General features: G+C 27.6%; 2 protein-coding genes across 2 annotated transcripts in view; one reads left to right on the forward strand and one right to left on the reverse strand.

Moving 5' to 3' along the window:
- Window positions 1–9,461, reverse strand: part of LOC105622471 (protein spinster) — a 12,190-nt gene extending 2,729 nt beyond the window's left edge. Inside the window, exons 1-9 of the mRNA XM_012203890.1 lie at window positions 9,440–9,461; window positions 9,103–9,340; window positions 8,763–8,959; window positions 8,055–8,206; window positions 7,287–7,490; window positions 6,629–6,763; window positions 6,270–6,531; window positions 6,095–6,193; window positions 5,826–6,033 (exon numbers count right to left, since the gene is read on the reverse strand). Coding sequence (XP_012059280.1) covers window positions 5,826–6,033; window positions 6,095–6,193; window positions 6,270–6,531; window positions 6,629–6,763; window positions 7,287–7,490; window positions 8,055–8,206; window positions 8,763–8,959; window positions 9,103–9,301 — 1,456 coding nt within the window. The 5' untranslated portion in view covers window positions 9,302–9,340; window positions 9,440–9,461. The remainder of the gene's footprint in view (window positions 1–5,825; window positions 6,034–6,094; window positions 6,194–6,269; window positions 6,532–6,628; window positions 6,764–7,286; window positions 7,491–8,054; window positions 8,207–8,762; window positions 8,960–9,102; window positions 9,341–9,439) is intronic.
- Window positions 9,462–10,873: 1,412 nt separating this feature from the next.
- On the forward strand, window positions 10,874–12,256 carry LOC105622472 (lys-63-specific deubiquitinase BRCC36-like). The gene is made up of 6 exons (XM_012203891.1): window positions 10,874–10,987; window positions 11,085–11,289; window positions 11,362–11,450; window positions 11,708–11,812; window positions 11,896–11,998; window positions 12,111–12,256. The coding sequence occupies exons 1-6, from the start codon at window positions 10,874–10,876 to the stop codon at window positions 12,254–12,256; spliced, it is 762 nt and encodes a 253-aa protein (XP_012059281.1).
- The last annotated feature ends 287 nt before the right edge of the window (window positions 12,257–12,543 follow it).

Below are 12,543 nucleotides of genomic sequence, written 5' to 3' on the forward strand. Positions count from 1 at the left end.
GTGTGTGTGTGTGTGTGTGTGTGTGTGTGTGTGTGTGTGTGTGTGTGTGTGTGTGTGTGTGTGTGTGTGTGTGTGTGTGTGTGTGTGTGTGTGTGTGTGTGTGTGTGTGTGTGTGTGTGTGCAGAGTGAAATTTATAACGTTTTCAGCCTGATTAGGTTTGCATCAATTTGGGTTGGAAAATGCTTCACTATTAGTTGATGTTACATGCTCTACCAATAGGAGAGCACGAAACATCATTACTTCAACCCAGATTGGTGCAAACTCGATCGGGCCGAAAATGTGTGCATTCAAAACAACAACCGCATTGAACGCTTAGTGAGCGCTTATTGTCGTTCTGAATGCACTTGAATATCTTGCGTTTTACCTTAAAAGATATATTTCACTTTCTTATACATGAATTTTACTCTCTTTTACGTGTTACAGTGGATAATTTACTCTCTCTTACGTATTACAGTCGGTAATTTATTTCCATGATAAAACGTTGAGATATTTATTAAGATTCACTCTGTATATATGTATATAAAACATATACGTATATATTATACATATATTTCTCCAATTATAAAAAAAATAACATTTAAATAGTATTTAAATGCTTAACATTAAATATAAAGAAGATTCTTATTCCTATATAATAATAGCATTATATAATATGATTTCTAAAGTAAAAAGATAGTAGACACACTCAACTAATATACATTCATTAACGAAGACTTAACAGATATATATATAAGCAATATTTTAGCAATCTTTCAAGCATCTATAATCTATTTATAGCTAAAAATGTTAAAATTTATTATGTAATAAAAAAATTTAAAGCAACAATAATATTGTACAACACCAAGCATTATGCATAACGCATCTTGAAATCTTGTTTATTTAATTTTCAATATATCCATTCAAACTGACAAATATGTAAAGCAAAATATATAAACAAATAAAATTATACATTTACAAACCAAATCATATAATTAAATTGCATAAATAAAATCAAGTATGCGTTCATTCTATTCCAATTACAATAAAATCTGTAAATACATGCATATTGTACCATGTCCATATACATTCAAATAAATATACATAAAGTCTATTAGTTATGCTACATTCCACACATAGATTTATAGGCAAGCTTCATCAGTCTAAAAGATGATATCATATTGTTTTGATGTTAAATTTTGTTGTTAACTATTTGCACAATATGATTTTTTCATTCCAATTAATAAAGATTTATAAAAAATAATTTTGTAAGTATTAATTCTAATAATAAATAAATTCTAATAATAGGAATATCAAGCCTAAACTATATATTCTATTGTCTAACTATTTAAAGACATTATTTTATTTAAATTAGACCCTTATATAAATTTTGTAATTGTTAAAAATGTCTAAATAATAGGAATAACAGAAAACTTTTAATTATTTCGTGAGTTACATTTCTATTTATGATATCCATGGGGAAAACATGAAAATCAAGACAATAAAAATAACAAAAAAAGCTTCATATTCCTGGGTGGGAAAACTTTTCATGCATCCTTATAAAATATAAATCATAAAAAAAAAGAAAGATGAATACTTGTAGAAATTATACATAAAAAAATATGATTTAATAAACCCAATATAAAAAAATAGTATGAAATGATAATTGATAATCAATTTAATTATTTAATTGCGTTTTAAATATTAATAATTTAATTATGTAAAAAGACACCAAAAAGAGACCAATTTTTCTTTTCAAATCAATTGACATATATTTCTTAAATAAATTTAAATCTTTTTAAAGATTTAATTCAAAGACTAAATATTCAAATTTGAATCTTATTTGATATAAAAAGATATTGATATTATTTTGTAAGTATTCATAAGTTGTCAAGAATTAAGAATAGATATAATATATAGATATAATAGTTATAAATAATAGATAACTATAAATGAAAATTACAAATAGAAATAACTATTAGTTCGTATATAATATACAAAATGTACATATATAAATGACTCAAATATAATTAATCATTTGATTAATCATTTCAAAATTTAATCTGTGTATCTTTGACTGATGTACCTTTATAAAATAAATAATTTAATAAATACGTGTGACATATCTTTTTTAAAATATATGCTAATACATGTTTTTCTTAACACATAGTATAATAATTTAACTATAAGTATATACAGGATGTCTCACAATCACCATACACTATTCTTACAACGTATTCCAAAAGTAAAAATTCTAATACAAAAATGTCAAAGCTACAATAGTTTTTGAATTGTAATTAATCAAAGATAGTTTGTAATTAAAAAAATTTAGCCTTGATATTTTCGTATTAAGATTTTCGTCTTAGATTTTCGTCTTTTTCCAAAAAATCCAGTCATAATAGTAGAAACTATAAAAGTAAAATAGTTCTTGACTTATAAGTAGTTAAAGTTAGCTTATAATTCAAAAAATTATTGTAGTCTTAACATTTTCATATTAGGATTTTTACTTTATTTTATCTCTAGAATATATTGTGAAATGTACTGTACGGTAAGACATCCTGTATATATAAAAAATTAACTATTACAGAATAGAAAATTATAATCATTTATATAAAGCCAGATTAAATTGATTATCAAATCAAGTTACAAAAAAAAAGAATAATAAAATCATGAAAATAAATTATGTACCAGATATACAGCATATTATCAGGGGAGGCCCAGTGATGATCTATAAATGCGTTGATTCAGCTTGCCCATTATTCTTAGTATCTAGATATTTGTCTGCAAGAAAGATGTTTGTATGTTATATAAAAATAACTACATGCACATTCCAGACTAAACCATGTGACTATATCACACATATATTATTTACGATAAATATAGTCCATTTCTGAAAAATATTTCAATAAAATATTTCAAAAAAAAATAATAAATCATTAATTATTTATATAAATCCAGTATGAAAGTATTAAAATATAAATACATTGCACAATTTGTAACGTATTGAAAAAAATTCCAACATATATATAACATATTTCTAGATTTAGTAAAAAAATTTTTACATAAAATGTAATTTTATTATTTAGAAATTTTATTATGTAATTGTTAATAATTTGTTACTAATAAATTTACAAAGAAACAAAGGACATAAAGCTTTTATTATGCCTATAATAATGTATATAGAATGTTTTCATTAGTCCATATACGTTAATTATGAAAGTAGGTAAATTCAATACATTTTAAGATAGAATAATCTCAAAACATATAAATATTAATTATAAAAAGATTATTATCACAATTATGGGATTGTAAGTTTTGTTATAGATAATAATGAATAAATGCATTAATTCAATCATGTAAAATTGTATATATGAAAAGTTAAAAATGTATATAAAAAACTAATAATAGAAGATAAGAAAATAATTATTTATCAATTTGTAAGATATATCAACAATACATAAATTTAAGTTATATGTGGATTAAGAAATTTGTTATTAAAATTATTATATTAATATTAATTTTCGATTAATTCGCACATTCCTTAACACGTTAAGCGCCATTTTTTAAATAGAGCAATATTATACAAGAGAAATAGGAAAATTGATGATAAAATTAATATGATTAAATTATTTGCTTTTAAAAACACATAAATGTTCTGCTCTATATTAAGAAATTTATTATAAATATATGTGAACATTATATTTTTTGTAATATATACTTTGGTGGAATATAAAATAAAAATTCAAGATTATAAAAACCGTTCAAATTACTGCATATAAAACAATTGACCATAATAAAAACATAAATGTAAAAACTCCTAAATTTTAACAAGTTAAGCGCCACGATTAAAAACGTAATTTTCCAAAAATTCGGAGAGTAATGTTTATAAACTTTATAGTAAAAAAATTACAATTATATAATAATTAAAAATAATTATAAACTTAATAAATTTTAAGAAACAACCTAAATATTTTTTTCAATTTTCTCATTTAGAAACTACTAATTTTATTAATAAAAAATTAATGTAATAAATAAATAAAATGTGTGTATAAATAAAAATAAATATTTGTTCAACTATCTCTGCAATTTTATAAAATATTTCATATTTTATTTTATTATATTTACATACGCAAATATTTGTTATATATTTTTCTCATATATGCTTTTTATATTACACATTATCTTTCAGTACAGTAGACAAAAGTTTTATGGCGCTTAACGTGTTAAATGATACCGTAAGTAATAAAGGTAGGTATACTACCTTCGTTTTGGTCCCAAAGCTTGTGCTTGTAAGTCCAAAGTTGCGAACAATTCATGCACTGTGCAAAAATAGAATGTTTTAGTTTAGTTGCAAATTTTTATTTCACATTCCGACCAGATCTAGACAGGAGTAATATATGTATATTATGTATATAAGTTTATTTATTAATGCAATATTACAGCATTATTACATAATATATTAATCATCTACTTGACTATTCGATATCTTAATATATGTATCACACTTACCGGATAATGTACGAGCACTCCAATGCTTTATTTAATACAGTCGTTAATAAAATTATCACAACGAATATATTTTATAAAATTTCTAAAACTTTAAATTAACTTAGCAAATGTTGTATTAAAAATTTTTTTTCGTTTTCAAAAGTAAAATCCCATACTTTAAGGAACGTTTAACAGATTTTGAATTTCCTCCTCTTCCTCTGTCTCTGAAAAAATAAAAACGCATTATATCTCCAAAAAATTGTAATTTGACACACTTTAATGCGTGAAATTAATTTTTTTACAAGTATTTTTTTACAAGTGGTTATATCATAAAATAGATTTGTCCTGCAAATCACAAAGAAAGTAAGTTCGTTACGATTCTATTTCGTGATATATCAAGGTAATCTATGCATTTCTTTCAGTTATCGCCAGCATTAATATTATCCGACGTATATCACGCGGATTTTGCGCATTGTGCGTGCGTGGTGCGTGCGTGCGTGCGTGCGTGCGTGCGTGCGTGCGTGCGTGCGTGCGTGTGTACGTGCATGCGCGCGCACGCGCGTGTTGAGTAGAGAGATGTATCTTCATATATACCTAAAACTGTATATGAATATTCGTCTAATATATATAATATCCATCTCGTCTTCGGAATACGTAATTTTAAATACGAAGGTATATATATTCCTCTTTCTACTACACACACGCACGCATGGTACAACTGATGAAAATGCACAGATAAATACACCATAATTACGCGAAGAATCATAATAAACTTTCTTTTATTCTAATTTGCAGGAAAAGTCCATATTTTAAGATGATTACCATATTTACAAAAAAAAAATTCATTCCATCTCGTAGAGTGCGTCAAATTATGCAATTTTTTGAAGATGTAACACATCTTTATTTTTAAGAGAATGAAGATAGGGGAAGATAAATTCAAAATCTATTCAAAATTTTTTTCAAAATACAGACTTTATCCTTAAAAATGAAAAAAAAATAGAATATAATTTTTCGTGAAATCATGCTTATTTGAAATATGCGAAATTTTGATAGAATTTACTTGTTGTGATAATTTTGATAGATATACTAATGTTTATGTATATATAATGTTTGACACTAAGTATAAAAAATATTCTTGCAAAAACTATTTATACTTGCACTAATATATCTCATATAGGAGAACAAGTTATAGTAATTGTTCATAACAATATATATATATATATATATATATGTATATATATATATCAAACATCAAGCTATTAGTAAGAATTTCTCAACTATAGACATGCAAAACACAGTGCGTTACCTAACGCTAAACGATTTTTACCTCAACTAATAACAGATATATTTTTTTACTTACCCGCAATAGCAAGCTCAACTAATGCCTTGTCTTTCTGTATATGCAATGCAGTCAGGAAGAAGAATAAAGCACCGAATACTTCTACAAACATTGTAAGAAACATTGCATATTGTAGACTATGGAATTCTACGCTTATATTTTGACTATCATAAATAGCAGATTGTCTTCCTACATCCGACAAGAATATAGACTTTAATCCTTCTGATATCTAAAAACGATTAATAATTAATATTTTGTAATATTAGTATAGTGAGTTTATTTTTACATACAAGTCCAATAAGATAAGGACTGCCTGCATCTCCAAAAGCATGTGCAATGAGTATTTGGAATGCCTCTGCTGTGGACCTTCTTGTGGGAATTACTACATACTACAATATAATAAAAGATAATTAAATTTATTAAAATATAATTATAAAAAAAATATTTTTTAATATTGTTCCTTACCAGTAACATGTCTGCTACAATAGCCCAATTCAAATTTAATGATAATTGACCAAAAAATATTAATATATAACAAAGAGTAGAATTTGTATTGGCAGTAATCATAGCGAAGAATAATAGAGGAGCACTTATTAAAAGGCCTACGGCACATATCAAAGGATCAGCTTGTTGCCAGTAAGTTCGTAATTTTTGTGCTATAGCAGAGCCTAAAGGTACACCTATTAGACCAGATGCCATACCAATTAAGCCAAATTTATATGCAACACTAAAACATTATAACACACATAAATACAATTATATACAATTAATATACATTTTTATAATAAAATAAACATATATATAATATTTAAAAAAAAACATACTCTTCTGGATCAACATTTGTTCCATAAGGAAGTAATTGGAAACCTAATTGTAAATATGTTGGCGCCCACCACGCCAGTGCACCAGTGACAAACGCTACACAAGTAAATCCTGCAGTAGACAGCATAAAACTTGAACTGAAAATTATATCAATAATATAAGAAATATAGTATTACTTGCAAATTATAAGAAATTATTAGAAAAAGTAATGTAGTGAATTGAATTTGATTATTTGTCATTGCATTTTAAAATCAATCTCTATTAATTCTCACTTTTTAAATATCATTATATACTGTGATAGTGGCGCTATTACTCGGTCTTTATTTACAATTAAATAATTTGGTGAAAAAAATAATTAAAATTTAATCGAATTCATTAAATTATATATCGTATAATAAAAGAAACAAATTAGATAACTCTATTATATTTTTAAATACATATTCTAATATTATCATGATCTCAGTCTCGTCTATCCTGACAGATAGTTAAAAACTATCTGTTATAGTATACAGAGTTGTGTTCTATTTTATTTGGATAATTAGTAGATGACATAGATCATCATTGACAAACAAATATCAATAAAAGTATTAATAAAAAAAATAAATCTCATATAATAATACAACTTTAATGAAAAAAATATAATATTGCTGATATAATTACTTCTTTAATAACTGCTTGATATCGTATGACCATGTGGTACTTGTCAAATGAATACCTCCTTCACGTTCACCTCTGATAGGATCTCTTACTACAAAAAATAACAGAAGAATCGCTACAATTCCTAATACTGGAGTAATACGCAACCCCCATTGCCATTGACCAGTAATACGAGCTGTTTCACCTCCAGTAATATATCCTAAACCACTAAAATAATATATACAGTGAGTGCAAAAAGTATTCGTACAGAGAAAATATTCTTTAAAAAAAAATTATTTTTAAAAAGTAAATATTATCCAGCGAGAAATGAGTCATCGAATCGAGTCATTGAATCAATATCAATTCGATAATTTCAACACCAATTTGAGGTCGATTCGACGTTTAATTGACGCTCATTTTTTGCTGGATAATTAACAACTTATTCATAAAGAATAAAATAAATATGTTTCTTAAAATTATATATGCCAAAAAGATGTATATTAATTATAGAAATTATATCATCTGAAAAATAAGCGAAAATTAAAAATTATACGGTTTGAATGCTCAAAAGTATTCGTCAAAAAATTTAGCTTCTAAAATAAAAAATATATGCGAAGCTCACTTGTTAAGGTAAGAACAAAATGTATTCATTGTATAAAATTGCTAATTAATGTTTATTTTCTATAAATAAAACTTTTTTAATAAAGAATTTCCTTGTGCGAATACTTTTTGCTCTCACTGTACATATAAGCAACATATATATTTTAATCATGCAGATCATAATCGATGTACCTTCCAACTGGAATAGCAAAGTAAAATAGGGCGAGCATTTTAGAACGTACATCTTTTATAAATAAATCACTAATAATTGTTGGCGCGATTGTAGAATAACTAGCTTCTCCTATGCCGACAAGTGTCCTAAAGAATAGGAACCATCCATAGGTCTGAAATAAATTAAAAATATTACACATCAAATTTATATTTCATACGATATATTTCTTGCATATGATAAAATTAGATGTGTTAATGAATCTCTTCATTGGATACAACCTGATATTATTAGAAAGATGTAATAACACATATAATTTTAATAAATTTAAGATTCTTATATTTGATTATAAATTTATTTTGAGTATAACATCTCTTTCATCAATTCTGAGTGATATTAACTCAATCATCACCATTGTCAACTTGAGAACACAGTTTGTCTCAGAAAAGAAAAAATAAGACATTCTGATACATTAAACTGCTGTTGATATTAGATTAATTTAAAATACTTTTGATGATAGATTAATTTAACAGAAGTTGTTGAAAGAAGTCCTAGAGTTCATTCGATATTAAAAAAAAAGATGTTATCTGTAATTGAACTTATATACACTTTTAGAATTTAAAGCAAAATAGGTATATGCTTGATATTTGGCAAAGGCAAGAAAGAAATTTCAGCTCGGAGAGCTGAACAAGAATATGAACAAGAATAAAAAGACTCTAAATATAACTTACTTTCATATAAGAACCAATAAATGTTGTTAGGCACCATAAAAATACACCTCCACTCATAATAAATTTTCTATTATAACGATCTCCTAAATATCCAAATAATGGCGCAAACACCATGTAGCTCAAAATGAATGCTGTTTGCAATAGCCCAGACTTATCGTTACCGATATCAAAGTCATGCTTGATGTATGTCAATAATCCTGAAATAAAATATTAAGTATGTTGTATAAATCAAGAGAAATGATGATGATTCTCTATCCAGGATATCATTTTATAAATTGTAGAAGATTTCTCAAAAATCTATTAATTCAACAATTGTTCCTAAAACAAAGCAAGCATTCACCAGCAATCGTGAAGCGGTCCATATAATTTATGAGATTTACGAAACAGAGGATCGTGACTGTGATCCAGTCAGCCATGCTGATCGACCTCAGCTCCGAAGGCATCGTTTCTTTCGCTTGTGTTTCCCTTGGATTGTCCTGATCCGCATTTACCATATAATACTTATTCTCCGAGTTAATGGGTGTTCGATTATCTACCATGACGCGATAAGTTCCTCAGTGTTACCGGTGTTAATCGCGCTGTTAAAGATAATGTAATTCATGAGTTTGCAAATTATCATCGATTTAGACTACTAGTTACTCTGTAACAACACATAACCTCAAAATCTGTCGACTTACCCTGCCGCACGATGACAAAAAACTGTTTATGAGCATCTTCGAGCGTCACTGTACGCGCATCACACCACCTCTGATTAAACTCCAAAGTGAGTAAAAGTGGGATTATGCGAGCAATCAAGAAGTGTATGTGCGTGCATACATGGCGTGTGTATGTGTATGTGTGCGCACTGCGCCAAATATATTGATATATACGTTGCACGTATGTGTGTAAGTATGTATGCATGTAGTACACACACAGGCTGATAGACGTTGACGTTGGCACGCGCTAAATATTCCGTTCTCGCGCGCTAAAATCCGTATTATATCCGGCGTGCGCCGTGATATAATTACGTTGCACGAGCCTGTTAAATGTAAACGGCATAAATCGGCATAGACAAATCACACAAAATTGACTAGAATTGATCTCCGCCAGCTGATACTTTGGTACTTATCGATGTAACATACGGCGACAGAGATTTGACTTTATGTAATACGATCCCATGAGATTTAGGGATTCTCCTTTAGCACTCTTGAATGTCGTGATGCTCACTTTAGCGAAATATCGCTCGTTCGTAAATTCGTAATATAATCGCTGATCAATCCCGATTCACACAACGCTCCGTCGTGTCGGCCCCGATGCCCGTTGCGTCGACTGCGAGGAGACGAACGTGTAGCGAGACTAGCGAGGTGGACGGTGGACGAAGCCAGACGAAGAGAAAGATTGGGGAAGATCGTTGCAAGTTGGACCGAGGGAGTGAGGAATGCGGGGAATCTCTTTCTCTCTCGACTTTTGACAAGAGAGAAATTTGTCAACTCGCTCGTTAATCGACTGTTTGGCTCAGTCTGGCTTTTAGATGCAACACACCTTGACAGATTGTCGAGTTCACGCTGTTTACCTGGACTCCAAATTCGTCAGTTTGTAGTCCGTCGGTATTGTTTGCTGAATAAAAAACAACATTCGAAAGATCATGCAAGTAACGCACTAGATTAGATGTATCTCAAGTAATGACATTCAGTCCGCATGAAAAACGTTATTCGAAGAGTCAGACTACATGTACACCTAATTTAACATTGGATAAATCGACGATACGTGGGCGTCATAACTGATGTAGGTTATGCATAAATTACTATACTATCACGTCATCTCATCCGTATTTAATTGTCTTATTAAAAGAAGTCTGGGAAAGACAGAAACCTTTCTGTCTAAGAAGCAATTCTCTTGTAACAAAACACTCATACATGATAGTTCAGTTCATTCTCAGAAAATAGTTTCAAATTTTGACTAAAGCAGAAATTCAGCTATGAATAACAGGCCTACACTGACTATATTTTTGTTCTAGAAATCTAAGCAACTAGAGCGTTACTTGTAATATCTCAAATGCGATTGTAAAAGCAATTATGAATTTATTCACATTTATATATTTTATTTCCAAAAGATTAATATCTTCATAAATAATGGACGACTCTCCATTGCAAAAAGTAGAGCTGCAAACAGATGTCTACATGGTATGTTTGCAGCATGCTTTATCTACAGAGAACTTTGAAGTAATGGGCTTACTTATCGGTAATGTACGTGAAACTTAGAACATCTTACATTCATGATATTTCTTTGTTATTTCCTATACAATTAATGAGACAATCAAAGCATTAATTATCCCCCTTTTAGTTTGAGTGTGGAGTAGCAAAAATATCAGCTGTTATTATTTTGCGACGTCTAGATAAGAAGAAAGACAGAGTAGAGATATCGTCAGAACAATTATTGAAAGCTGCTGCTGAAGCTGAACGATTAACTGTAGAATTAAATCGACCTATGCGCGTCCTTGGCTGGTATCATTCGCATCCACATATTACAGTTTGTCCATCACATGTTGGTGTGTATTATACTTTGTTTGCCAAATGTTTAAATAATATAATTTGCATTTAAAATTATTTTTGTTTTGCAGATGTCAGAACTCAAGCTACTTATCAAACAATGGATCACAGTTTTGTAGGCTTAATATTTTCAGTATTTTCAGAAGGCAAAGAATCAAAAGTACATATATTTTCCTTATCTTAATTTCTTTATCAAATTAAAATTCACAACTATTGATGTAGCCTTTATGTGATTAAAAAACAAAATCTTTAGTTTTATCTAGTAGTAAATTAATAGTGTCAATAGTGAATATAAAACTTTTAGTGCATTAACTTATGTGATAAATATTCTATGAAATAATTTAAAGTTATTTATATAGATAAATTATAATATACAGATTAATAAATGTTGTAATAATGTTTTTTTTTACTTTAAAGGAACATGAAATCTTCTTAAATTGTTTTCAATCGGATAATGGTGAAGCTACAGAAATACCATTAGAAATAGTACATACTCCAGATATTTCAGACAGATGTTTAAAAGTAAGAAATTTTAATTTTTTGTTTTGCATTGTAAAAAAATTTAAAGCGAAGAGAACTCTATCTGAAATTAAATAATGTTGCAGACAATGACAGACTTATCAAAAATTTTGGTACAAGAAGAAGAAGATATGGCTGAAGCCTGTAAAGATCATCCAGATATTCTCGCCAGTATTCATAATGATGCTGGTATGTATATATATATATTTATAAATTAAAAATACAATTTAAATAATAGTATTTAGTATCTAGAATAAACATAGATTTAAAAAATCCAAATTCAGATAATTTTTATTTGCAGTCAGGACACGTGCGTTGGTTCATATAACAGATATCATTACAAAGCCTTTGGTACAAACATTTGAAAAAAGAATAGCGTTAAATAAATTGCGAACTATACATCTCCGAAGACAATTACAAGAATTACAAAAAATGTGTAATGGTTAAAACTTATACTTTTTCAGAATCAATAATTATAAGTTAACAATTAATTTTTTCTTAAATAATAAATTCTTACGTAATAAAAATAAGATTTTAGATGAAATAAATATTCACTGAATAAAAAAATTGGCTATTTTAATATATTTAGTAATTTATATTCCATTTATTCGATATGCGTTTATATATAGATTTGATGCTTGTGATAATGAAAAATGACATTTTAATAACATTTAAAAATTATATATATATATATATATATATATATATATATGTGTGTGTGTGTGTGTGTGTGT

The sequence above is a fragment of the Atta cephalotes genome (genome assembly GCF_000143395.1).
Source record: "Atta cephalotes unplaced genomic scaffold scaffold00045, whole genome shotgun sequence".
NCBI classification, from domain to species: domain Eukaryota; kingdom Metazoa; phylum Arthropoda; class Insecta; order Hymenoptera; family Formicidae; genus Atta; species Atta cephalotes.